The sequence below is a fragment of the Mus musculus genome, chromosome 7, assembly GCF_000001635.26.
Source record: "Mus musculus strain C57BL/6J chromosome 7, GRCm38.p6 C57BL/6J".
NCBI classification, from domain to species: Eukaryota; Metazoa; Chordata; class Mammalia; order Rodentia; family Muridae; genus Mus; species Mus musculus.
Window position 1 is genome coordinate 51,632,314 of NC_000073.6, and position 25,777 is coordinate 51,658,090.

Consider the following 25,777-nt stretch of genomic DNA (forward strand, 5'->3'; position numbering starts at 1 on the left):
TCAATTAATATCATAATGATCTCTGAAAATGAGCTGCAGGGTTCTGACACCAAGCATACACACTCACTGTAACCTATGTATCTATCTACATATGCATCTACTGGTATCTATCTTTGTTCTTTTCTATCAGCCATTTCTGTCTTTCACCCATCTACCTATTACTTATGATCAATCTATCAATATCAATGTACCACATGCCTATCATCTATCTGTTTCTCTCTTCCTCTATGTCTACTTACCTTTTCATGGCAAGGTCCACCTCCAGATGCAGTTTCTTAGCCCTCCGTGAGAAATATTTTCAATCTCTTCTGCATGAGAAAATGTTTCATATTCCAAGCATAAAGCTTGCTGCAGGGGAGGGACCACCATCCTTGGTGATGGAAGTGGTTTCTAGGTATCCAGTCTTTGGGGGCCAGAGGTTGCCTTTTCTATCCCATTAGCCTATCAAACATCTAGCTGCTTTGCCATTGTGAGCCCGATAGGTTAGGTATCTGGGGTAATGGAACCTTTTATTATTTTTTCTAACAAAAGAAAATACCCTTTACCGCAGGATGAATGATGAAAAGATAGGCCGGAGGGGGAGGAGTCTCCAAGGACCCGCTCGCTCGCGCTTTGCTGACAGAAGCTTTTTTCTCTCCTGATTTTACAAACCCCTCACCCCCTCCCAGCTCTGGTTTCTACATCACCATTCTGCCAGTGCACTGCAGTTCTGGGGGGGTGGGGGGTAGCAGGAAGGGTTTGCAAAATGTCAGGTAGGCAGCTGGTAGGATAATTCTCCTGCTGCCTTATGCCACCATTGGGGCAGTCTAATTTCTCTGTTGTGAGTGATGAAGTCATTTTTACAACTTAATGATGTACCAAGGGACCGGGAGGACTGACTCCAGCCTGTGCAATCCTTTCTTTTTTCTTTTTTTTTTTTTTTTAATATGGGGACAGGCATCAGATGTGACAAAGGGAGGTGCCTGGGCCTTGATTTGATTAGATTAAATAGATTAAAACTGCCTGAATCAGTCTATTCTTGCAAACTCTGCAGGAAGGGATTAGTCCCACACCTGCGGTGAGCACAAGAGTCTCCTCTTTAAATGACAAGCCTTGCCCAAATGGCAGCAAGTTGATCGACTTAGGGAAGATGGATGTCCTCAGCATGGGTGACAAACCACCAGCTTCTGTCTGCAGGGCAAATATTTCTGGGGTGCAGGCAATTCTCCAGGGTGTTGGGGTCAGGAGATTACAGAAATGTGCATGACTGAAAATTTTATGTCTCTCTGCTGGCAACTGCAGTGCATGTTAATCACGCATGGGTCGTCTATAGTGTACATATTGTCTGCATAGCCCAACGTTTCCATCCTCCGGAGGAGCACATTATTCTCAAGCCAGTCCTGCACATGACTGTAGAATGTATGATCATTTCATGAATAAGAAAACGTGGACCATGGAGGAGGGGCTTGGAGGAGTTGGGGGATGGGGAGGAATATGATCAGAATGCTTGGTATGAAATTCTCAAAAATTAGTATGATTTTTTTTTTTAGAAAAGAGAAAGAACATCAGTGGGGGGGGGGCAGCATGTGTGCATTCGTGTTCACATGTATACCTTGAAAGTGAAAAACAATAGAAATTAGTCCTTCACTTGAAAGAAAAATCCAGAGGATTCATTTGGTCTGTGATGTTTGGAAACAATGAGGGAACCAAATTTAAATCATTTTCATATCATTTATTATTTTGAAAAACAACTTTAATAAGTAAATGCAGTCATTTGTGTCAGTTGTTTCTCATTTTGTTTGAAAAACTAAAAGCTATATGTTTCTAATGCTTTTGTAGAGCAAAGAAAATTATACATTATACATTAGTTGAAAGTATTATTTTATTTTGTCCCCACTCTGATTTCTCATCTGACTCACAGTCACACAAGTGTGGGTTCCTGTGTTAGAAATTTGCTATCTGCTATCAAAAAGAAGTTCAAAACACATTAAATGTCTGTCTACTTTAGATTCATCTCACTATTTTGAAATGTGTACTTTATTGGAAGCTTCTATTTATAGCTTAGACATTCTAGGATATATATATATATATGTGTGTGTGTGTGTGTGTGTGTGTGTGTGTGATAGTAACATAAATATAGTTTTAAAATGCTATGGAGAATGGGTTTTTGAAATTCAAAAAAATTAACTAAATTGACAAACATTCATTTTGGGTGAATTTTCTCAGTTTAAAAAATACTTTAAATATGAAGTCAAATATTACTTTTCCTGCTTATTCTTCACCTTTACAGGAAAAAAACTGACCTTAAATTAGTTTCTTTACTAAAAAGGGGTTGCCTAGCAAAACAAAAAGGAGAATTAAGATATTTTATATAAATCCAAATCCAAAGATTAATTTTTTAAATATATAGTTGGTTAGTCAAATTACCTTAGAACTCTACTGTGTCACAAATTCATGAAAATGTTCTCAAATAAACTACCTTATTTTCATGTAATTATATACATGGGTCTATGGAAAAACATTGAAAGTACACCTTAGAAAACTTTTAAAACACCGGGAGTATGAAAGTCAGTACATAAGCACCACAAATCCATACCTAAGCCTGAGGGTACTCAGCAGTTCTATCACTTCATGTATACAATGAAGAAGGAAAGAGACTTCTCAGAATTCATAGTATATCACCAAATATAAATAAGAATCTATATTTTAGGAACCTGGGATGGGGGAGGGGAGGGGAGGGAGCCTCAGAAGTTGGAAGCACTTACTGTGCCTGCAGGGTGCCTGGCTCTGGTTCCCAGCACCCAATGTGAGCACATCAAGATGGCCTGTAATTCCAACTTGAGGAGATCTGACAAGCTTTTTCTGCCTCTAAGGGCTCCTGCACACGTGTCATGTGCACAGATTACTGTGGCCACATACACCTGAAAATAATACATCGATCTGTCTTTAAAAACAATGGAGCTTTTAGCCAAAAGCAAGCTGAGGGGAAGTCAGCCCCTCTGAGTAGAAGCACAGTAGCTCTGCAATGCAGAAGGAAGTGTAACTTTCCAGACATGCAAGTAACTTTCCGGACATGTGACTGGTGACTTACCAATAGGGTTTACCCTCTATGTAGAAAGGTAAGGTAGGAGGGTAAGAAGGGAAAAGAATGTTGTTTACAAAACGCCTTTCTAGTTGTTATCCTTTTCCCCCAGAGGGACATATAAGATTAGGGGCAAACAAGTGTCCACCTCACATTACTGTCTGTGTTCCAGCCTTCCTTCCTCACTTGGCCTGCTATGCTGAGCATCTTCACAGTTCCCTTGCTCATGAAAGAAAGGAGCATAGCTGGCCAGTGGCTTATGCCCTTATCCCAGCACTCAGGAGGCAGAGGCAGGAAGATCTGTGAGTTGGAGGATAGTCTGGTCTAAGAAGATTGTTCAAGGATGGCCAGGGCTATTGAAGAGAAACCATGTCTCAAAACAAACAAACAAACAAGCAAACAAAGAATTTCTTAAGCACTTTAGGGACATCTTTCAAAGAAGACCAAATGAAAATCAAAGTGTGTGTGTATGTGCTTGTGTGTGTGTGTGTGTGTGTATGTGTATGAGAGAGAGAGAGACAGAGAGACAGACAGAGAGACAGACAAAGCGTAAAGGAATAAGAGAGGTGAGGGTTACAGAGAGCACTCCATTTTCTGATATCATCACTTATTTCTCATCCTGTATCTTTGAGGGACACGATGAGGCACCGATTAAGAGACTAATGGATCTCAGTCAATCTGCTGTTACTTAATGGGAGATAGTATTCCCGCTACATTTGTTTCATGCACTTTAAGCTTCTAGAACCTCAGTATGACATGAAACCACTGTGCATTTGCAGTCATAAAAATAACATTATCTAGTGGGGTAACATTGTTATGGAAAGAACAGGTGGAGGAATGATAATTCTCTGAACACTCTATCTGTGGTTAAGGCACTTCTATGTTAATGATGGTATTCGTAACTATTCACTGTGATGCAAGCACGGTCCATAACCTATTCATTCCATCTTCACAGTACTCTCACGGAGTTTTATTCTTATAAACTTCTTTTTTTTAAATTGGATATTTTCTTTATTTACATTTCAAATGTTATCCCCTTTCCTGGTTTCCCTCCCTCACGGAAACATCCCATCACATCCTCCCTTCCCCTGCTTCTATGAGAGTGTTCCTCCACCCATCCACCCTCTTCCACCTCCATTTATACTTGGGCATCTATGGAGCCTTCATAGGACCAAGGACCTCTCCTCCCATTGATGCATGACAAGGCCATCCTCTGCTACTTATGAAGTTTGAGTCATGTGTACAACCTGGTTGATGTCTTAGTCCCTGGGAGTTCTGGGTGGGGCCTTCTGGTTGGTTGATATTGTTATTCTTCCTATGGGGTTGAAAAACCCTTCAACTCCTTCAGTCATTTCTCTAACTCCTCTATTAGGGACCCCATGCTCAGTCCAATGGTTGGCTGTGAACATCTGCCTCTGTATTTGTCAGGCTCTGGCAGAGCCTCTCAGGAAACAGCCATATCAGGTTCTTTTCAGCAAGCACTTCTTGGCATCCACAATAGTGTCTGGGTTTGTTAACTGGTTATGGGATGAATCCCTAGGCGGGACAGTTTCTGGGTGGCCTTTCCTTCTGTCTCTGCTCAACACTTTATCTACATATTTGCTCCTGTAAGTTCCTGTTGTTCTCCTTCTAAGAAGGATCAGAGTATCTACACTTTGGTCTTCCTTCTTATTGACCTTCATGTGTTCTGTGAATTGTATCCCAGCTATTTGGAGCTTCTGGACTAATATCCACTTGTTAGTGAGTGCATACCATGTGTGTTCTTTTGCAATTGGGTTACCTCACTCAAAATGATATATTCTACTTCTGTCCATTCCCTTAAGAATTTCATGATCATAATTTTAAATAGCTGAGTAGTACTCCGTTATGTAAATATACCACATTTTCTGTATCCATTCCTCTGTTGAATGTCACCTAAGTTCTTTTCCAGCTCCTGGCTATTATAAATAAGGCTGCTAAGAACATAGTGGAGCATGCATCCTTATTACATGTTGGAACATCTTCTGGGTATATGCTCAGGAGTGGTATTACTGTGTATTCAGGTAGTACTATGTCCAATTTTCTGAGGAACTGCCAAACTGATTACCAGAGTGGTTGTACCAGCTTGCAACCCCACCAGCACATCCTCTTTCTCCACATCCTTGCCAGCATCTACTGTCACCTGAGTTTTTGCTCTTAGCCATTCTGGCTGGTATGAGGTGGAATCTCAGGGATGTTTTGATTTGCATTTCCCTCATGACTAAGGATGTTGAATATTTCTTTAGGTGCATCTCAGACATTTGATATTCCTCAGTTAAAAATTCTTTGTTTAGCTATGTACCCCATTTTTAATAGGGTTATTTGTTTCTCTAGAGTCTACCTTCTAGTTCTTTGTATATATTTGATATTAGCCCTCTATTGGATGTAGGATTGGTAAAGATCTTTTCCCAATCTGTTGGTTGCCTTTCTGTCTTATTGACAGTGTCCTTTGCCTTACAGAAGCTTTGCAATTTTATGAGGTCCCATTTGCAAATTCTTGATCTTAGAGCATAAGTTATTGGTGTTCTGTTCAGGAAAATTTCCCCTGTTCCCATGTGCTCAAGGTTCTTCCCCACCTTCTCCTCTAGAAGTTTCAGTGTATCTGGTTTTATGTGGATGTCCTTGATCCACTTGGACTTAAGCTTTATACAAGGAGATAAGAATGGGTCGATTCACATTTTTCTACATGCTGACCACCAGTTGAACCATCTCCATTTGTGTAAAATGCTGTCTGTTTTCTACTGGGTGGTTTTAGATCCTTTGTCAAAGATCAAGTGACCATAGGTGTGTGGGTTCATTTATGGGTCTTCAATTCCATTCCATTGAGCTTCCTGCCTGTTTCTATACCAGTACCATGAAGCTTTAACATTGAAATTTGCTGATGGAAAAAGTGAGACCTAAAAGTGTAAGTTAAGACCACTCACCAAAGGGCATCCTCCGGAGGAAAGAAGCTTGTATATGAATTATCTCTCTGTCACTACCAAATTTATGTTCTTTTCAAAGAGATAAGTTTTTATTTGTGTGTGTGGTTGTAAGCACACTCATGCCTACATAGGTTAGAAATAATATCAGCTCCCCAGAATCTTGAGTTATAGTGCTTGTGAGCACCAAGATAGATGCTGGGTACTGAACTCACGTCCTCTGGAAAAATAGCAAGTGCTCTTTACCACTGGGTAATGTCTCCAGGTCCTTTTTTAATTGGCACCATGTCAGGTTGTATAAATGCCCTTAAGCAAAATGAGCTTGCTGTTTAACCATTCTGACCAGCAGCATCAGCAAAATGGGGCTGAAAACTTTGGTTCGTGATCATCTTTTGCTTTATGTTAATTTTGCATCTGGAAGACAGTTCAGACTGTAAAATGTTTGCTGCGTGCACCAGGAAAGACCTGTGTTTGATTCTCAGAGCCCATACAAAAATGCTAGGTATAGCCTAGCCTACATGTTGAATTCTGGGTTGTTTCTGTCTCATGAAACATGATTCCTGCATCAAGGACGTCCAAATTTATTCTCTGGCCTCTATAACAACATACACCTGCACACACAGGGACTCACAGGCCTACAAACACACACAAACATGACATCTTTCATTGCAGCGTGTGCTTCTGTTTTCCCTTGCTCTCTGTGAAGAAAGAAAGCCCTGTACTGTAGACCTTCCACTCTATGACCTTCTTTATGTGATGACTCGGGTAATCCCCAACATTGCTAAACCAGTGCATCTCAGGACAGAGCAAGCAGGATCACTGGGGTTGTGAGAAATACAGTTCTCAGTTCCACATATTTCCACAGAGTCTGGAACTCTGAGCCTCAGAATCTATAATAGCCAGCCCTTCACTCATCATTATCCTTGGTGTAGTATAGACTCCACATTGCTTACCTGTTTTGTGGTCTGTAACTTTCTTTCCCACTAAGCTCTACAGCTGCCATTTCTTTATTGACATATAGACCTGCTTGACAACATTATTTGCTCCCCAGATAATGACTTCAAGATGCTCTTAGAAATATTTCAGGGACAGGTTCTCCTTGTGTGTATGGCAGGAGGTAGGATGGGGAGTAGGTGGGTGTGGAGTGGGGGGTTGGGGTATGTGGGGGAGTAAGCTACTCTCGTGTCCTCATTCCCCACCACCTGCTACCATCTATCTTTCAATATGGCTGATGCTTTTCAAAGGCTTTACTCATTTCTCTGCTGCTTCTTGCAATTTTTTGTATTAGTGCATTGTTGGTGCTCTTATGATACAATTGAGTTGAATGCTAGGCTATCTGAATTCTACAGCCAGACCCAGTGAGCGTAAGTTATCATTCTCAGTTTTCTACCTTTATTAGCTTGGAAGCATTTGAGGCTCCCTGTGTATTGGCTACATCATTTGGGCAGGAATGGTAGCAGTAGCAGCTTTCTTAAAAAAAAAAAAACAATTTGCAACTTGATTATTTGCAGAGGACTGTACCATGGTGCACATGGGAAAAATCAGAGCACAACTTATGAAATTCAGTTCTCTCTTTCCACCATGGGCCTCTCAGGAGTTACAGTCAGGTCCTCACATGTACAGCAAGTGCCTTTACCCTCTGAACCATCTCTACGGCCCTAGTAGTAGCTTTCTAATGCAATTACAATTGTTTTGTGACAATCTACAGCTGATTCACACATGCTCTTCCATAATTGATTGGCTCATATTGATGGATACATTTTGTATAGCAGACACCTGACTTTCATTAACAACCCTAGAAGCTACGACAGCACACTGATGCCAAGCTTGCCTTGTACAAGCAAACAGTCCTCAAGTGCTTAGGATGTGCTCAGCACCCTTCTCTTTGTGTATAACGAGCCATAGATCTATACCACTGAGCCTGTTAACATTCCTGTTTTGAAGACAGTGAATGATGCACAGGCCTTTGCACAGGCTGGTTTAGACCTCTTGTTGACAATGGTAAAGGAGACTTTAGAACCCAGGTCATGTAGATTTGGGTTGAAGCTATCATCGTTCTCAACTATGGCCCGGTGCTGTTCTTTTTATTTTACTGACTGTATATTTCCTTTATAATTTATTATATTATGGTTGCTGAAGAATACGGGTTAATTTCACAAACACATGGTCATTGCTATGGCTCTCATACAAGCATCCACTGTGCTTCGGTACTGTTCAGCATGCCTTCTACTCTCTGTCTTCTCTTGTCTGTGGCTCCTCCTCTTCAGAATTTCTTTCTTTTTTATGCTGTCAACTCTTCTGTACATTTATTTTTATATCTTCATAGTTCTTTGAGAATTTTGTACAGTGTACTTAGATTGCATTTATCCTCCCCCCCAACTCCCTCCCAGATCCATTACACACCCAGCTTTGTGGGGGTGTTTTTATTCCAACCTATTGAGTCTAATTTATGTTGCTGGCCATATACCCATGTATATATGGCCTTCCACTGGACTGTGGCCAACATACCAGGGGCCACATCTTTAGAGAAAACTGGCTCTCCCTCTCCAGCTGCTACCAAATTCCAGTAGCTCCTCAGTGAAGAGAGGGGATCCATGGCCAACCCCAAGCCCATGCTGGAATCTTGTCTATCTTGAGTTTGCACAGATCTTGTGAAAGCTGTCACACTTGCAATGAGTTCATATGTACAATTGCCCTGTTGTTTTTGAAAAGCATAGTTTCCTTGTAGTCACCTACTACAGCATATCTTTATAATTTTGTTTTTAAAATTTCGAAAACCTGGATTGGCTGGTTGCTTGCTTCTCCATGTCTGCCTTACTTCTCTTAATTTTCCTGCAAGTGACATGGTTTTAGTTTTCTTTATGGCTGAATAATATTCCACTATGTAAAGACCATATTTTTTTCACATTCCTTTTGTTTATGAGCAGGTAGACCAATTCTGAATCTTGGCTATTTTGAATAGTTATGATAAATATGTGTTTGCAGGTGTCACTTTTGTGTGCTACCATCCTTTCTTTCAGGCTGTGAGTGATGTAAGGTTGAATTTTTGTGATCGGCAAGAACTCAGAAGCCAGAAGGTTATCAGCTTACCTATCCTAGAGTTATTAAGTGATAGAGAAAGAACAATACAAACATTATGTACCACATGTATGCCAGCCTTAATTCCTTTCCCCCACTATCAGTGGGTTTGGCCATTTCCTTCTATAAAATGTAAATCTGATCATTTTTGACCTACTGGGCCATAAATCTCCTGCCCTTTAAGTTTAGTAAACTGTACACTCATTTCATCTTAATCGTCACAAGGTGGAAAAGCCTCTGTACAATCATCCCAAGCTATATCATTTTGTGATGTGACAGCCTTGAGTACATCCCAAGCCTCAACCCTATCCATGTTCTTCAAGCCTCTTCATTCATCATCTGTTTTGTTTCTCTTGGTTCCCTAATATCCTACGTTACATGGTCAGTCATCTTCAACAATGCCCTGTTTTCTGGTCCAGCTATGTGTCCAGTAGTGACGTTTCAGTTAAAGATGGACTACCTACTCTTAGATTATGTTGACTAGATATTTAGCCATTCTTCATCTGTGCAGATGGGTTCTGTGTTTGTAGAATGATAATGCCAAATCATGCAGTTCCCAGATGGCATCTAGTAAGCCAGGCACCACACAATACATACATAATACATTAGGTACAGTAGTCCATATTGCAACCACTTCCAGTTTTGAACAATTGTGGTTCATTCCTTCCTTTTAGAATTTCTTTTATCTTTGATGTATTCATCTCCAAGACATGGCTCAAAAGCTTTTCTGTGAAAGCTTGGCTTTCTGGTCAACCTCAGTTGGCTGTTCTGTCCACTTGTATTTCTATTAGGTTTTGGAATAATGCTGCTTCAGGATTTCTTCTCTCTCTCTCTCTCTCTCTCTCTCTCTCTCTCTCTCTCTCTCTCTCTCTCTCTCTCTCTCTCTCTCCCTTTCCTGGTGTACTATGGGCCATCCTCATGCTTTTTTGAATACTGGTAATATCCTAGTAACAGAAGAGCAAGGGTCTATGTTCAAATCTCAGCTCTGTTACTTGCTGTTTTCTTGACCAGTCTTCCTAAAGTAGTTTCCTTATTTGTCAAACAAGAAAATGGAAAGAAAGTCTAACTCTGGCAGATAGTTTCTTGGATGATTAGCTGAGTTCAAGTAGTTGGAGGTGGTGTAATAAGTGCTCTGCAAATCCTCCTTCCCCATCTGTGCACAGTAGAAATACTGTGCCTCACAAAGGTTTGAAGTCGGTGTTCACAGGTGAACTATGATCAGAAAAGCTTATCAGTCCTGGTGGTGTAGCAAGAGAAAACATAAAGGCTTTCCGCACAGGGTTAGAAATATGAAGAACAGCAGAATAAATCCTTTCCAGTTGCCTGGCTTGGAGTGCCATAGGACACTAGCTCTTAGCTTGTTGTAGGAGGCCTGCCCTCAATGCCTCTGTGCTGTGAACTTTGTGTGTTCATTTATGCCCTGATGTGAAAACTCAAAACATGAAGAAGCTGGGGCAGTGTAACAATCTCCATAGTTTAGGCAAGATTTCTCAGGACTAACATGTAAATTCCTTTATATTATTAAATGTTCACTTGATTTTTAAAATAGCTCTTGTATATTTTATTGAAATATGTACACATTACTTACAATATTCCTTTATAAAACATAAAACATTGGATGGAAGAAAAAAGAATCCTGCTGCTTCGAAATTTAATTTCTCTGATGCTCATTTGTAGAACAATTGTCTAAAATGAAATAAGATTTTTTCATTTACTTTCAAACTTTATGCAAAGTTCTACAGAATTCATTCCCATCAGTTAGGATAAAGTCAATGTGTTTTCAGAAGCAATGGCAATGCTTAAAATGACAGTTGGAGAATTAATAACTTAGAAGCATTCTGAAATTGTCACAAAGTGGACTCTGCAGTAAAGTACACAGGCAAGGGTCATTCTTTGTTTTGTTTTTAAAGATTTATTTATTTATTATATGTAAGCACACTGTAGCTGTCTTCCGACACTCCAGAAGAGGGCACCAGATCTCGTTACAGATGGTTGTTACATGTGGTTACTGGGAATTGATCTCAGGACCATCGGAAGAGCAGTCAGTGCTCTTAACCACTGAGCCATCTCTCCAGCCCCAAGGGTCATGTTTTTATGTATGGTATGTGTCAATTAATACTTGTGCTGATGGGGCCTTTAGTGGTTGTAAAGTTACAGCCAGTGAGATCTGCACATGATTTTCCTCAAATAAGCCTTATTTGTAGTTAGCTATGATTGTGGTTGTGGTCAGTGCTCAACAAATAGTGCATCTCTGATTTCACTGCGGGGCTGATTTTGTCCTCTAAGTGATATTTGGTAATTGCTGCAGGCATTTTCTGTTGGGGTTGAGAGGGAGAATGCCATTGGTATCTGTTAGGTAAAGTTAAGGATGGAACTAAACATCATTTCATGAGCATGCTAGCACTCTACAAGTGAGGATTATCCCTACAAAATGCTGGTGGGTCAGCAACTGAAACTCAAAGGAATAAAAAAATAAAACTTCACTCCTTTTCATTTAATTTAATGATAGCACCATCATAAAACCTCTTTCTAACAGAAAGAAGCTCATGGTAGAAAGACACATTCCTAAAAGATAAAATTAATCCAAACTACTCCTACAATAACTAAAAGAAGGCACATGTGTTGGACAAACCAGATAACATGGTTCCTCTCTCTTGAACCTTAGCACACCATGTCATCTCTGACTCCAAATGGAACATGCCCCCTCAGCAGCCATGTCAGAGCAAAGAGGGGGCTTGGTGTTTATATGAGGTGGGACAAACCACCTCCAGTCTGGAGGAAAGAGAGGCAGATGTGGCTGCTGACTTTTCAAGAAAATTATCTGTCCCAATCTTAGACTGCCATGAAGAAAGCTTCTCTTTTTCAGCCCTCCATGAACTTATTAAATTTCAGTAGCAGGTTAATAAGCATTATGTGCCCTTCAGAAATTCAAGTTGTTAACTGTGATATTTAATATATCTCTGGAAAAATTGGAACATCTATGATGCACCCAACCCCAACCGAACTGAAAAGTCAAAGTACAACTTAGTAACACTTTGGGTTGGATCCTTGGGAATGATCTGTTCCTAAAATAGACTTCTCTGCAAGGGATTGGTGCTGTCATTTTCATTGAGGATGTGTTTCATTCATTAGCATAAAAATTATGGAGGCTTTCAAAACTGATGATTTTACTTGCAAAAAGAAAATGGTAACATTCTTCTCCCAATTATTACTTCTTCCCCAAGTTGTTGTAGATATATGATCCTGTGGGTGTACTTCAGGCAAAATCTGTCCACCTTTGTATCCCACAAGGAAGAACAAAAAGGGAATTAACATCGGTACACTCAGTAAGAAAAATATCTTCTGTGAGATCTACCACTGGGATGTCTGGAACAGTGAAATGTGATTGCTTTTGGCCTACCCTTTTGTTTCTTGCACATCAAATAATGTGTAACTTTTAGGTAATTCAAGGATACATTTATTACAGTTAGATGATTCACATGTGAATTATTTTATTCTAATAGGAGGAAAATATCTACTTTAAAACTGGTTTTTCTAACCACTTAAATTGACCTGAGGAGGCTTGAGTGGTCTGAGTCACATTGACTCATATTTTCCCATTTCTGTCTTCCAGGGTCTTTGGGGCTGCGATACTGCTCACCTCTACCCTCAATATGCTGATCCCATCTGCAGCCAGAGTGCATTATGGATGTGTCATCTTTGTTAGGATATTGCAAGGACTTGTGGAGGTAGGAACTACAGGGTGGCATCAAGTCAAGTTTGGGTGCAATTGAAAGTTGTATGATTACTTTTGTCTTTATGGATAAGTAGGTATTAACTGTACTGCATAATGTTAAAATTATAAATGAAGCACTGGAAATACAAGGTGGTCAATGTTCTTGGTCCTCAAACTCAGGGCTCCATGCATGCACGATAGACAAGCAAGTGTTCTCATACTACTGAGCCTTATCCTTTGGGCATGACTATATTCTTTTAAAGACTAATCTTTAAATCATTTTTCATTTATATATACATGTGTATTTTTGCATGTGTGTATGTACATGTATGTGAGTGCAGGTACCAAAGGAGGCCAGGGGCATTGAATCCCCTGGAGTTGGAGTTATAGACAAATTGTAGATATGTGAAGAGAACCAAACTTGGATTCAACTTAACTGCTAAGCCATCTCTCCATCCCTCTTGAGAGATTTATCCTAAGTCTCAGTTTTTCTTTAACACACTGACATGTTTGGCATATTCTTAGCCATGTGGTTGTACAGTTGGATCTTGATGTAATATCTACAAGACTTGGAAAGACTGCCATTTAAAACCCCAATTTGACCTATGAACAGTTCTTTCTCCACATGAAATGTGACAGAAATAGACAAATAATGTGAATATAAAAACATGGAGCAGATTCTTTCTTCCAAAATGGAAAATAATATGCTAGAATCAGAATTATAGAAAGAGCTAGTTATTATTAATGGCAACTTCAAGATGGCTGAACTCTTATTTAGAGTCCTTATATTTGGGAATCACATAATGCAGTGACTTACAAAAACTTGTCCAAATTTCACAGTGTTTAGAAGTCAACTGATTACCAGACAGTCTTAGCTTTCACTTTAATAAGAAGAAAATGAGGATGAGAAAAACCCCTGATGGGTGGGAGCATCTGAAGAAACTGTGTGTTGAGCTTTTCAAAAGGGATTCCGTGGATTCACTAAGCGCCAGTAGATTAGAAACGGGCTCCGTGGAGGGGATGTGCTAACTTCCTAGTGGCTCCTCATCCTAAGTACCCGTGTCTGTTTTCCCACCGCAGGGTGTCACCTACCCAGCCTGTCATGGGATATGGAGCAAGTGGGCCCCTCCCTTGGAGAGGAGTAGGTTGGCTACAACCTCCTTTTGTGGTGAGCATTGTGCTGCTGTGCTGTTGTGGTGGGCAAACGGTTAGGGAAGACACGGGTAATAACTCAAAGTTTGATAAATGCATTTACCAAGTGTCTGGTTTTGGACCACTATTTTAATTTTCATTGACATCTTTAAACCAGCTTTTCTTTATGTTTTGTATTATTTTGGGAGTTGAACCATCCTCAATTATGTTAACTGGTGGTTTTATCTTTACTTGTTTATTTTTTTATTTTTGAGATATCTATGTAACATGGACTAGCCTGAAACTCTGTATGCACATCAGGCTGGCCTAGAAATCACAGAGATATTCCTGCCTCTGCCTCCTGAGTACTGAGATTAAATGCATGCAGCACCATAACTATCAACTAAAAGAATTTTTTTTGAGTCCCAAATAGGCAAGAAAAGTCTCATTTCTAACTCATAACAAGAGATGATACATATTCACTTTAAAGTACAAAACTGCTGTAAAAGTCCATCAATAATAAATTATCAGCAATGTTATTATCTAAGATGTTGAATTTGTAAATATTAATTTTATACCAAAGGCTTTAAATATTGCAGTTTTTGTCTTCAAATCTGAGCTACTGTTTTCACGATCATTTTTTTATACACTTTATATTTTTGGTTCTGAGCCTAGCCTTTAATGGCTAAGCCATCTCTCCAGCCCTTTTATACACTTTAAAAATGAAAGTAAAAAGCACCATGCAAAGGTAAAACATACCTTTCTAAAAATGATTTAGTTATTTCCTTATTTTTTAATAGAAAAGTCTATGTAATTGTTTATATTTTTTAAAAAAAATTTATTAGATATTTCCTTTATTTACATGTCAAATGTTATCCCCTTTTTTGGTATCCCCTCCAAATCCCCCTATCCCATCCCCCTCCTCCTGCTTCTATGAGGGTGTTCCCTCACCCATCCACCCACTTGCATTTCCCATCCTGACATTCCCCTATACTGGGGCAAAGAGCTGTCACAGGACCAAGGGCCCCTCCTCCTATTGATGTCAATCAAGGCCATCCTCTGCTACATATGCGGATGGAACCATAGGTCCCTCCACTTTGGTTGGTGGTTTAGTCCCTAGGAACTCTGGGGTGTCTGGTTTGTTGATATTGTTGTTTGCAACCCCTTCAGATCCTTCAGTCCTTTCTCTAACTCCTCCATTGGGGATCCTCTGCTCAGTTCAATGGTTGGCTGCGAGCATGCACCTCTGCGTTTATCAGGGGCTCTGGCAGAGCCACCCAGGAGACATATGTATCAGGCTCCTATCAGCAAGCACTTGTTACCATCCACAATAGTGTCTGGATTTGATAACTGCATATGGGATAGATTCCCTGGGTGGGTCAGTCTCTGGATGGCCTCTCCTTCAGTCTGTGCTCTAAATCTTGTCTCTGTATCTCCTCCCATGGGTATTTTGTTCCCCCTTCTAAGAAGGACCAAAGTATCCACACTTTGGTCTTTCTTCTTCTTGAGCTTCATGTGGTCTGTGAATTGTATTTTGGGTATTCCAAGCTTTTGGGCTAATATTCACTTATCAGTGAGTGCCTACCATGAAGACCCTGAAATGAACCCACACATCTATGGTCACTTGATCTTTGACAAAGGAGCTAAAACCATCAGTGGGAAAGACAGCATTCTAAACAAATGGTGATGGTTGAACTGAAGATCAGCATGTAGAATAATGCAAATCGACCCCTTCTTATCTCCTTGTGCAAAGCTCAAGTCCAAGTGGATCAAGGACCTCCACATAAAACCAGATACACTGAAACCAATAGAAGAGAAAGTGGGGAAGAGTTTTGAACACATGGGCACATAGGAAAATTTCCTGAAAAGAACACCAATGGCTTATGCTCTAAGATCAAGAATTGACAAATGGGACCTCATAAAATTGCAAAGCTTTTATTTCCTTATTTTTATCTTATCTATTTGCATGTTTTTCTGCACGTATGTTAGTGCATCATCTGTGTGCCCAGTGCCCTTCTGTATTAGTCATGGTTCTCTAGGGTCACAGAACTTATGGAATATCTCTATATATTGTAGGAAATTATTAGAATGACTTACAGTTTGCAGTCCAACTTGCCAAATAATGAGCAATTGTGAATGGGAAGTCAAAGACCTTAGTAGTTGCTCAGTCCCATGAGGCTAGGTGTCTCAGCTTGCTTTCTATATAAGCTAGAATCCTGAAGAAGTAGGCTCCAAAAGATGTGGTGGCAAGTAAGTATAAGCAGGAGAAGAAGAAGCCTTCCTTCTTCTATTGTCATTATGTAGGCCTCCAGTACAAAGTGTTACCCCAGATTAATGGTGTGTACCACCAAACCTGGATCTAAGTTGTTCTTTACTTAGAACTTGCTCTGTCCAAGGCTGGCCTTGAACTCGGAAATCTGCTTGCCTTGTTCTCCTGGGATTAAAGGTGTCAACGTTGCCTGGGTCTAAACTTTTCATGGCCAGTGTGCCTCAATATCTGGATCAAAAGCATGTGTCTTCCAGATTCAAGATCTGGATCACAGGTGTGCCCTCCATTCCTGGATTGTAGTTCATTCCAGAAAGAGTCATGGTGACAATTGGGAATATCCGTAACACCCTTGAAAGCCAGAAAAGAGCATCAAAGCCCTTGGAATTGGAGTTATGGGTGGTTGTGAGCTACTATGTGTGTTCTGAGAATAGAACAGGTGTCCTCTGCAAGAGAAGTAAATGTTCTTGCATCTCTGCAGCCCACACCCTTGTTACAGTTCTTCACATCTCTTTTATGTCCGGCTTCCTAGGTTCGATTCTAGGTATGGTCCTGTGGTTTTCTGTAAGGATGTAGGGTGAACATGTGTTTAATGGAGTGGTGTGTGTTGCTTTCACTTACTTTCCTCCTTCACTCCTCCCCCTCCAGGTTCCTATGCTGGAGCAGTCATTGCAATGCCCTTAGCTGGTATCCTTGTGCAGTACACTGGATGGTCGTCAGTATTTTATGTGTATGGTAGGTCACATTTACTTACAATAGAAGTATTCATAGGCTAAGAGAAATATGGTAGCATACAACACAATTATTTCCTTAGTTTCTGGTCTTAAAAAAAAACCTTTATATTCTGAAATTACTATTTTTTCATTGCTATTTCTTGCCTTAAAGAGCAACAATGTTGCTTATGGAGACTTTACTATACTGTCCTAAGTAATATGCTTCTGACAGTGAGGAGAATACAGGGCTCCTGATTAAAAGCTGCTGGGGATTTAAAAGCTAGCCCCAACTCACCTCACTTTTCTGCTATTGTTTCCTGGCCATTTTCCTGACTTTACCTCCTCAAGTGGAGTGGGTGTGGGGGGCAGGAGGGTGGTGTCTTGCTAACTCATCCATCAGTTTTGATACAGCATCAATAATAACCAGTCACAGAAGCAGAAGCAGAGGTTAAAGTCCACCCAGCTCTCTCATTGAAATAAAGATGAAATCCTACTGCAAATATGTTAATAAGAAGCTGAATGCTTTCCAGCTTGCCCTGGAGGTTCCCTTTTCAAGGTGTCTACTATCATCGTTGGGTGTGGGCACAAACATCTGGAGGATTAGATTAATCACATGGTGCTATCTAACAGTGTCTGGCTGCCTCTGAGTTTGGCCACATTCATTTGTTCTTACTTGGTAATATTCTAAAAATGGCAAGGGCATTTTCCTAGAGAATGCCGACAAATACTGCTTTATAACAAGGGTTCTTTGAGCAGTGAAGAGTCCATTAACAGATTTTTGGATCAGTGAATGTGCTACACTGTAAGCCATACATGTTTTTGCATATATCTGTCTCTTGGTGTCTATGTATGCCTCTGTCTCTGTCTCTCTTGATCTCTGTATGAGTGTGAATGCATTGCATGCATGCCATGGTTCGTGTATAGAGGGCAGATGACAACCTGCAGAAGTCAGTTCTCTCTTTCCACCACCTGGGTTCTGAGAACGGAACTCAGATTTCATAGAAAGTGTCCTTACCTGCTGAGCCATCTCAGAGGATCCCTAGAGAGGATTTTGAAAATCAGATTTTAAATCCTGTTTTTCCAATCAGTTTTCGCAAAAGAGTCTGTGATGCTACACAGACTGCAGCATGGCTGGTTGCTACCCTGGCTTTGGCTTAGTTTGCTGCTTACTTGAAGATTTGATGGAAGTCTTACAACTCATATATACATCCCCAGCATTGATTGTTTCTAGAAAAAGAGAGGGAAAAAGGTAGGGCATGGAGTTGGGAGGGAGGAAGGGTGGGGATGATCTGGAAGGGGGTGGGGGAGTAGAAACTATGGTCAGAACATGTAAGAAAACCATTTATTTTCAATAGGAGTATATTTTAAAAATCTAAAGGAATAATAATTTCAATAAGTCATTATGTCTTCTTGAATCTCATTTGATACTTATCACTTACTCTGAATCAAAGGATATGCAGTAAATATTTGGAAGAAAAACATGCAAAGCGTGTTTGCTTCCTATCGACAACAAAAATTGGATCTTGAATTGCCTATTCCGTTTTTGTTCTAAAAATTAATGTGGTGAAATTTGAACAGTAGACTAAATGGAAGAAGGTAAGAGTTACAAAACACCAGGTGGGCACAGGGCCTGGTACCTGCATTTAGTTCATGGTAGCAATGGGCAGAGTGGTACAGGATATGTTTGATGAGTTCAGCTAGTGAGCATGATGAACAGATGGAGGGATGAGAGGCACTCTGCTAATCTTCACCAAGTTACAGAATTCTCCGTTATCAGATGCTCAGAGTGACCCCCACTGCTCTGTGCGATATAAACATCTCTCCTATACCTACATTTTTTTTTTTGCCAAGAACTTATGGATCAATTACTTTCCTTTTTTTAAATAGAAATGTTCTTTATTTACATTTTAAATGTTATTCCCTTTCCTGGTTTCCCCTCTGAAAACCCTCTATTCCATCCCCAACTCCTGCTCACCAACCTACCCACTCCCGCTTCCCTGTCCTGGCATTCCACTATACAGGGGGCGGGGGGACACAGATCATTCACAGGACCAAGGGCCTCTCCTTCCAATGATGTCCAACAAGGCCATCCTTTGCTACATATGCAGCTGGAGCCATGGGTTCCTCCACGTGTACTCTTTTGTTGGTGGTTTAGTCTCTTGGAGCTCTGGAGGGTACTGGTTGGTTCATATTGTTGTTCCTCCTATGGGGCTGCAAACCCCTTCAGCTTCTTGAATCCTTTCTCGAGTACTTCCATTGAGGACTCTGTGCTAAGTCCAATGGTTGGCTGAGAGAAACCACCTCTGTGTTTTTCAGGCACTAGCAGAGCATCTCAGGAGACAGCTATATCAGGCTAATATCAGAAAGCACTTGTTGGCATCCACAACAGTGTCTGGGTTTGGTAACTATATATGGAATAGATCACTAGGTGGGGCAGTCTCTGGAGGGCCCCCCTTTTTTTTCAGTCTGTGCTCCACACTTTGTCTATGTATCTCCTCCCATGGGTATTTTGTTCCCCCTTCTAAGAAGGACCAAAGTATCCACACTTTGGTCTGTCTTCTTCATGTGGTTTGTGAATTATATCTTGGGTATTCCGAGCTTCTGGGCTAATATCGACTTATCAGCGAGTGCATACTTTGGTGTTCTTTTGTGATTGGGTTACCTCTAGTTCTGTACATTTGCCTAAGAATTCACTGTTTTTAATAGCTGAGTAATACTCCATTGTATAAATGTACCACATTTTCTGTATCCATTCTTCTGATGAGGGACATCTGGGTTCTTTCCAGCTTCTGGATATTATAAATAAGGCTGCTATGAACATAGTGGAGCATGTGACCTTATTACATGTTGAAGCATCTTCTGGGTATATGCCCAGGAGTGATACAGCTGGGTCCTCAGGTAGTTCTACGTTCAATTTTCTGAGGAACTGCCAGGTCGATTTCCAGAGTAGTTGTATCATCTTGCAATCCCAACAGCAGTGGAGGAGTGTTCCTCTTTTTCCACATACTCATCAGCATCTGCTGTCACTTGAGTTTTGACCTTAGTCATTCTGACTGGTGTGAGGTGGAATCTCAGAGTTGTTTTGATTTGCTTTTCTCTGGTGACTAAGGATGTTTAACATTTCTTTAGGACCTTCTCAGAATTTGGTATTCCTCAGTTGAGAATTCTTTGGATTGCTCTGTACCCCATTTTTAATAGGGTTATTTGGTTCTGTAGCGTCTAACTTCTTGAATTCTCTGTATATATTGGATATCAGCTCTCTGTTGGATGTAGGATTGGTAAAGATCTTTTCCCAATCTGCTGGTTGCTGTTTTGTCCTAGTGACAGTGTCCTTTGCCTTACAGAAGCTTTGCAATTTTATGAGGTCCCATTTATCAATTCTTGTTCTTAAAGCATAAGCTATTGGTGTTCTGTTCAGGAAAATTTCCCCTGTACCCATGTGTTTGAGGCTCTTCCCCACTTTCCTTTTTATTAGCTTCAGTTTATCTTGTTTTATGTGGAGATCCTTAATCTACTTGGACTTGAGCTTTGTACAAGGAGAGAATGAGTTGATTTGTATTCTTTTACATGCTATGTGCCTGTTGCACCAGCACCAATTTTTGAAAATGCTGTCTTTTTTCCACTGGATTGTTTTAGCTCCTTTGTCAAAGACCAAGTGACCATAGGTGTATGGGTTCATTTCTGGGTGTTCAATTCTACTCCATTGATCTACCTACCTGTCAATGCGCCAACACCATGCAGTTTTTATCACTATTGCTGTATGGTATAGCTTGAGGTCAAGGATGGTGAGTCCCCCAGTTCTTTTATTGTTGCAAAGATTTTTCACTATCCTGAGCTTTTTGCTATTCCAAATGAAATTGAGAATTGCTCTTTCTAACTCTCTGAAGAATTGAGTTGGAATTTTGATGGGGATTTCATTGAATCTGTAGATTGCTTTTGGCAAAATGGCCATTTTTACTATATTAATCCTGCCAATCTATGAGCATGGGAGATCTTTCCATCTTCTGAGATCTTCGATTTTTTTCTTCAGAGATTTGAAGTTCTTATTATACAGATCTTTCACTTCCTTAGAGTCACACCAAGGTATTATACATTATATTTTACTATTATGAAGGGTGTCATTTACCTAATTTCTTTCTCAGCCTGTTTTTCCTTTGTGTATAGGAAGACAACTGATTTGTTTGAGTTAAGTTTATATCCAGCCTTTGCTGAAGTTGTTTATCAGGTTTAGGAGTTCTCTGGTGGAATTTTTGGGGTCACTTAAGTATACCATTATATCATCTGCTAATAGTGACATTTTGACTTCTTCCTTTCCAATTTGTATCCCTTTGACCTCCTTTTCTTGTCTAATTGCTCCGGCTAGGACCTCAAGTTCTATATTGAAAAGGTAGGAAGGGAATGGGTAGCATTGTCTAGTACCTGATTTTAGTGGAATTGCTTCAAGTTTCTCTCCATTTAGTTTGATGCTGGCTACTAGTTTTCTGTATATTGATTGCTTTTACTATAGTTAGGTATGGGCCTTGAATTTCTGATCTTTCCAAGACTTTTATCAAGAAGGAGTGTTGGGTTTTGTGAAATGATTTCTCAGCATCTGATGAAATGATCATGTGGTTTTTTTCTTTGAGTTTTTTATATAGTGGATTACCTTGATGGATTTCCATATATTGAACCATCCTTGCACCCCTGGGATGAAGCCTACTTGATTGTGGTAAATGATCATTTTGATCTTTTCTTAGATGCAGTTTGCTATAATTTTATTGAATATTGTTGCATCAATATTCATAAGGACATTTGTCTGAAGTTCTTTTTTTTGTTGGGTCTTTGTGTGGTTTAGGTATCAGCGTAATTGTGACATCATAGAAGGTATTGCATAGTGTTCTTTCTGTTTCCATTTTATGGAATAGTTTGAAAAGTATTAGTATTAGATCTTCTTTGAAGGACTGATAGAACTCTGCACTAGACACATCTGGTCCTGTGCTTTTTTAGGCTAGGAGACTAGTTATGACTGATTCTATTTCTTTATGGGTTATGGGACTGTTTAGTTCATTTATCTGGTCCTGATTTAACTTTCATACTGAGTATCTATGTAGAAAATTGTCTATTTCATTCAGAAATTTTCTAGTTTTGTTGAGAATAGGCTTTTGTAGTAGGATATGATGATTTTTTTTGATTTCCTCACTTTCTGTTGTTATATCTCCCTTTTCATTTCTGATTTTGTTGATTTGGATATGGTCTCTGTGCCCTCTGGTTACTCTGGCTAAGGGTTTATCTATCTTGTTGATTTTCTCAAAGAATCAGCTGGCTCCTCATTTGGTTGATTCTTTGTGTAGTTCTTTTTGTTTCTACTATGTTGACTTCAACCCTGAGTTTGATTATTTCCTGCGGTCTACTCCTCTTGGGTGTATTTGCTTCTTTTTTTTTTTTTTTTTTTTTATTCTGGAGCTTCCAGATATGCTGTCAAACTGCTCGGGTATACTCTCTCCAGTTTCTTTTTGGAGGCACTCAGAGCTATGAGTTTTCCCCTTCATACTGTTTTCATTGTGCCCGATAAGTTTGGGTATGTTTTGGCTTCATTTTCATTCAATTCTAAAAAGTCTTTAATTTCTTTCTTTATTTCTTCCTCGACCAAGTTATCATGGAGAAGGATGTTATTTAGCTTCCACATGTATGTGGGCTTTCTATTATTTTTGTTATTGAAGACCAGCCTTAGTCCATGGTGATCTGAGAGGATGCATGGGATTATTTTACTCTTTTTGTATCTGTTGAGGCCTATTTTGTGACTGTTTATATGTTTATATGTCAGTTTTGGAGAAGGTACTGTGAGGTACTGAGTAGAAGGTATGTTTTTTTTTTTTATTTTAGGATAAACTGTTCTATAGACGTATGTTAAATTCATTTGGTTCATAACTTCTGTTAATTTCACTGTGTCTCTGTTTAGTTTCTGTTTCCATGATCTGTCCATTGATAAGAGCTGGGTGTTGAAGTCTCTCACTCTTATTGTGTGAGGTGCAATGTGTGCTTTGAGCTTCAGTAAAGTTTCTTTTATGAATGTGGGTACCCTTGCATTTGTAACATAGATGTTCAGAACTGAGAGTTCTTCTTGGTAGATTTTTTCCCTTGATGAGTATTAAGTGTCTTTCCTTATCTTTTTTGATAACTTTAGGTTGAAAGTCGATTTTATTCAATATTAGAAGGGCTATTCCAGCTTGTTTCTGGGACCATTTGCTTGGACAATTTTTTCCAGGCTTTTACTCTAAGGTAGTGTCTGTCTTTGTCACTGAGGTGGGTTTCCCGTATGCAGCAAAATGTTGGTCCCCGTTTATGTATCCAGTCTGTTAGACTATGTCCTTTTATTGGGGAATTGAGTCCATTGATATTAAGGAAAAGTGATTGTTGCTTCAGGCTATTTTTGTAGTTAGAGTTGGAATTATGTTTATGTGGCTATCTTCTTTTTAATTTGTTAAAAGAAGATCATTTTTTTAAACTTTTCCTAGGGTATAGATTCCCTCCTTGTGTTGGAGTTTTCCCTTTATTTTCCTTTGAAGTGCTGAATTTGTGGAAAGATATTGTGTGAATTTGTTTTTGTCATGGAATACTTTGGTTTCTCCATTTATGGTAGTTGAAAGTTTTGCTGGGTGTAGTAGCCTGGGCTGGCATTTGTGTTCTCTCAGGGTCTGTATGACATCTGCCCAGGATCGTCTGGCTTTCTTAATCTCTGGTGAGAAGTCTGGCATAATTCCGAAAGGTCTGCTGTTGTATGTTACTTGACCCTTTTCCCTACTGCTTAAAAAAAAAAAAAGATTTACTTTATTTATTATATGTAAGTACACTGTAGCTGTCTTCAGACACCAGAAGAAGAAATCAGGCCTTGTTGTGAGCCAGCATGTGGTTGCTGGGATTTGTACTCAGGACCTCTGGAAGAGAGTCCGTGCTCTTAACCACTCAGCCATCTCTCCAACTCCCCCTTACTGCTTTTAATATTCTTTCTTTTTTTGTGCATCTTGTGTCTTGATTATTTTGTGGCTAGAGAAGTTTCTTTTCTGGTCCAATCTGTTTGGAGTTCTGTAGGCTTCTTGTGTGTTCATGGCCATCTCTTTCTTTAGGTTAGGGAAGTTTTCTTCTATAATTTTGTTGACGATATTTACTGGCCCTTTATGTTGGGAATCTTTGCTCTCTTCTATACCTATTATCCTTAGGTTTGGTCTTCTCATTGTGTCCTGGATTTCCTGGACATTTTGGGTTAGGACCTTTTTGCATTTTGCATTTTCTTTGACTGTTGTGTCAATGTTTTCTATGGTATCATCTGCACCTGAGATTCTCTTTTCTCTCTCTTGTATTCTGTTGGTGATGCTTGCATCTATGACTCCTGATCTCTTTTCTAGTTTTTTTTTTTTTTTTTAACCTCCAGAGTTGTCTCCCTTTGTGATTTCTTTATTGTTTCTATTTCCATTTTTAGATGGTTTTGTTCAATTCCTTCACCTGTTTGGTTGTGTTTTCCTGTAATTCTTTAAGGGATTTTTGTGTTTCCTCTTTAAGAGCTTCTACCTGTGTTCCTCTTTAAGGAACTTCTTTAAGGAACCTCTTTAAGAGCTTCTACCTGTGTTCTCCTGTATTTCTTTAAGGGAGTTATTTATGTCTTTCTTAACATTCTCTCTCAGAATCATAAGATGTGATTTTAAATCTGAATCTTGTTTTTCTGGTGTGTTGGATTATCCACAACTTGCTCTGGTGGGCAAACTGGGTTCTGATGATGCCAGGTATTCTTGCTTTCTGTTGGTAAAATTGTTGTGCTTGCCTTTCTCCTTCTGGTTTTCTCTGGTGTTAGTTGGTCTTGCTGTCTCAAACTGGAGCTTGTCTCTCCTGTGGGCCTGTAAGCATGTGTCAGCACTCCAGGGAGACCAGTTCTCTTCTAGCAGGACCTGTATACAGAGGGCTGAGGAAAAGCCCAAGCTCCCAGGTGCAGATGGATACTGGAAGGATCCTGCCCAAGTTGGTCCATTGTTCCTGTGCCCTGTGCGCTCCTGAAAGATTCAGCTTTGGACAGTTATTGAAGAGGAAATGGTGATCTCACCTCTAAGCCGAGGAGTGAGAGCACTCCTAGGAGACCAGCTCTCTCCTGGTGAGACCAGTGTACAGAGAGCTGTGGGACAGCCTTAGCTCCAGGGTGCAGATGGTGACCGGAAGGATCTGTCCCAGCTGCTCCACTGTTCATCAATTACTTTTCAAGTGGGTCTTGTAGTTCACACTGAAATCCCAGTACTTAGGAGGCTAAGTCAAGTGGGCTCTGATTTAGAGGTCATGCATGCTAGGGCATATAACAGGACCTTGCATCAAAAAACAAAACCCCTTTCCATTTTGTAGCAGAGGTTTGGAGTGTTTCTATTGCTCATTGAATCATAGTACCAACAACACAGGATTTAAGTTTATGAAAGTCCTTCCTCTGTGTGTGTGTGTGTGTGTGTGTGTTTCACATAACATCTGGTCTGAAATCACATGTTTCCATGTTTAGTAATTAAAGGGAAGACAGCATAGCAGCAGCTATGTATGGTGGTAAGGAAGTTGTCTTAGAAAGTAAATAGACAAACAGGAAGTATTAGTGAGCTCAGGAGCATTTAGATTGTTGCCCAAGGGATGAAGGGAAGAGTCTGAAAGAAAAATGCAAAGGACTGCTAGCAGTGGGGAGAGCAGAATAAGTCACTTGGAATTCCTCCTCCTGTCAGGCTTCCAGATTTATAATGCACAACAAGAATATGCGATCATGGTAAGAATGATAAATAAAGATGAGGACTGGAAGAGAGAAAAGACAGTTTGTGGCCCAGGGATGTAACTTCTGTCAGTTCCCAAGAATGAACAACAAAGTCTGAGCTAGGATAC

At 39.9% G+C, this 25,777-nt stretch overlaps 1 protein-coding gene across 3 annotated transcripts in view; it reads left to right on the forward strand.

Annotated features, from left to right (window-relative positions):
* The window catches only part of Slc17a6 (solute carrier family 17 (sodium-dependent inorganic phosphate cotransporter), member 6), a 49,297-nt gene that overhangs the window by 10,484 nt on the left and 13,036 nt on the right, over positions 1–25,777 (forward strand). For all 3 annotated transcript variants that reach the window (NM_080853.3, NM_001355150.1, XM_006540601.4), the window contains exons 4-6: positions 12,692–12,806; positions 13,874–13,961; positions 16,839–16,925. In NM_080853.3, the coding sequence (NP_543129.3) occupies positions 12,692–12,806; positions 13,874–13,961; positions 16,839–16,925 (290 nt within the window). The remainder of the gene's footprint in view (positions 1–12,691; positions 12,807–13,873; positions 13,962–16,838; positions 16,926–25,777) is intronic.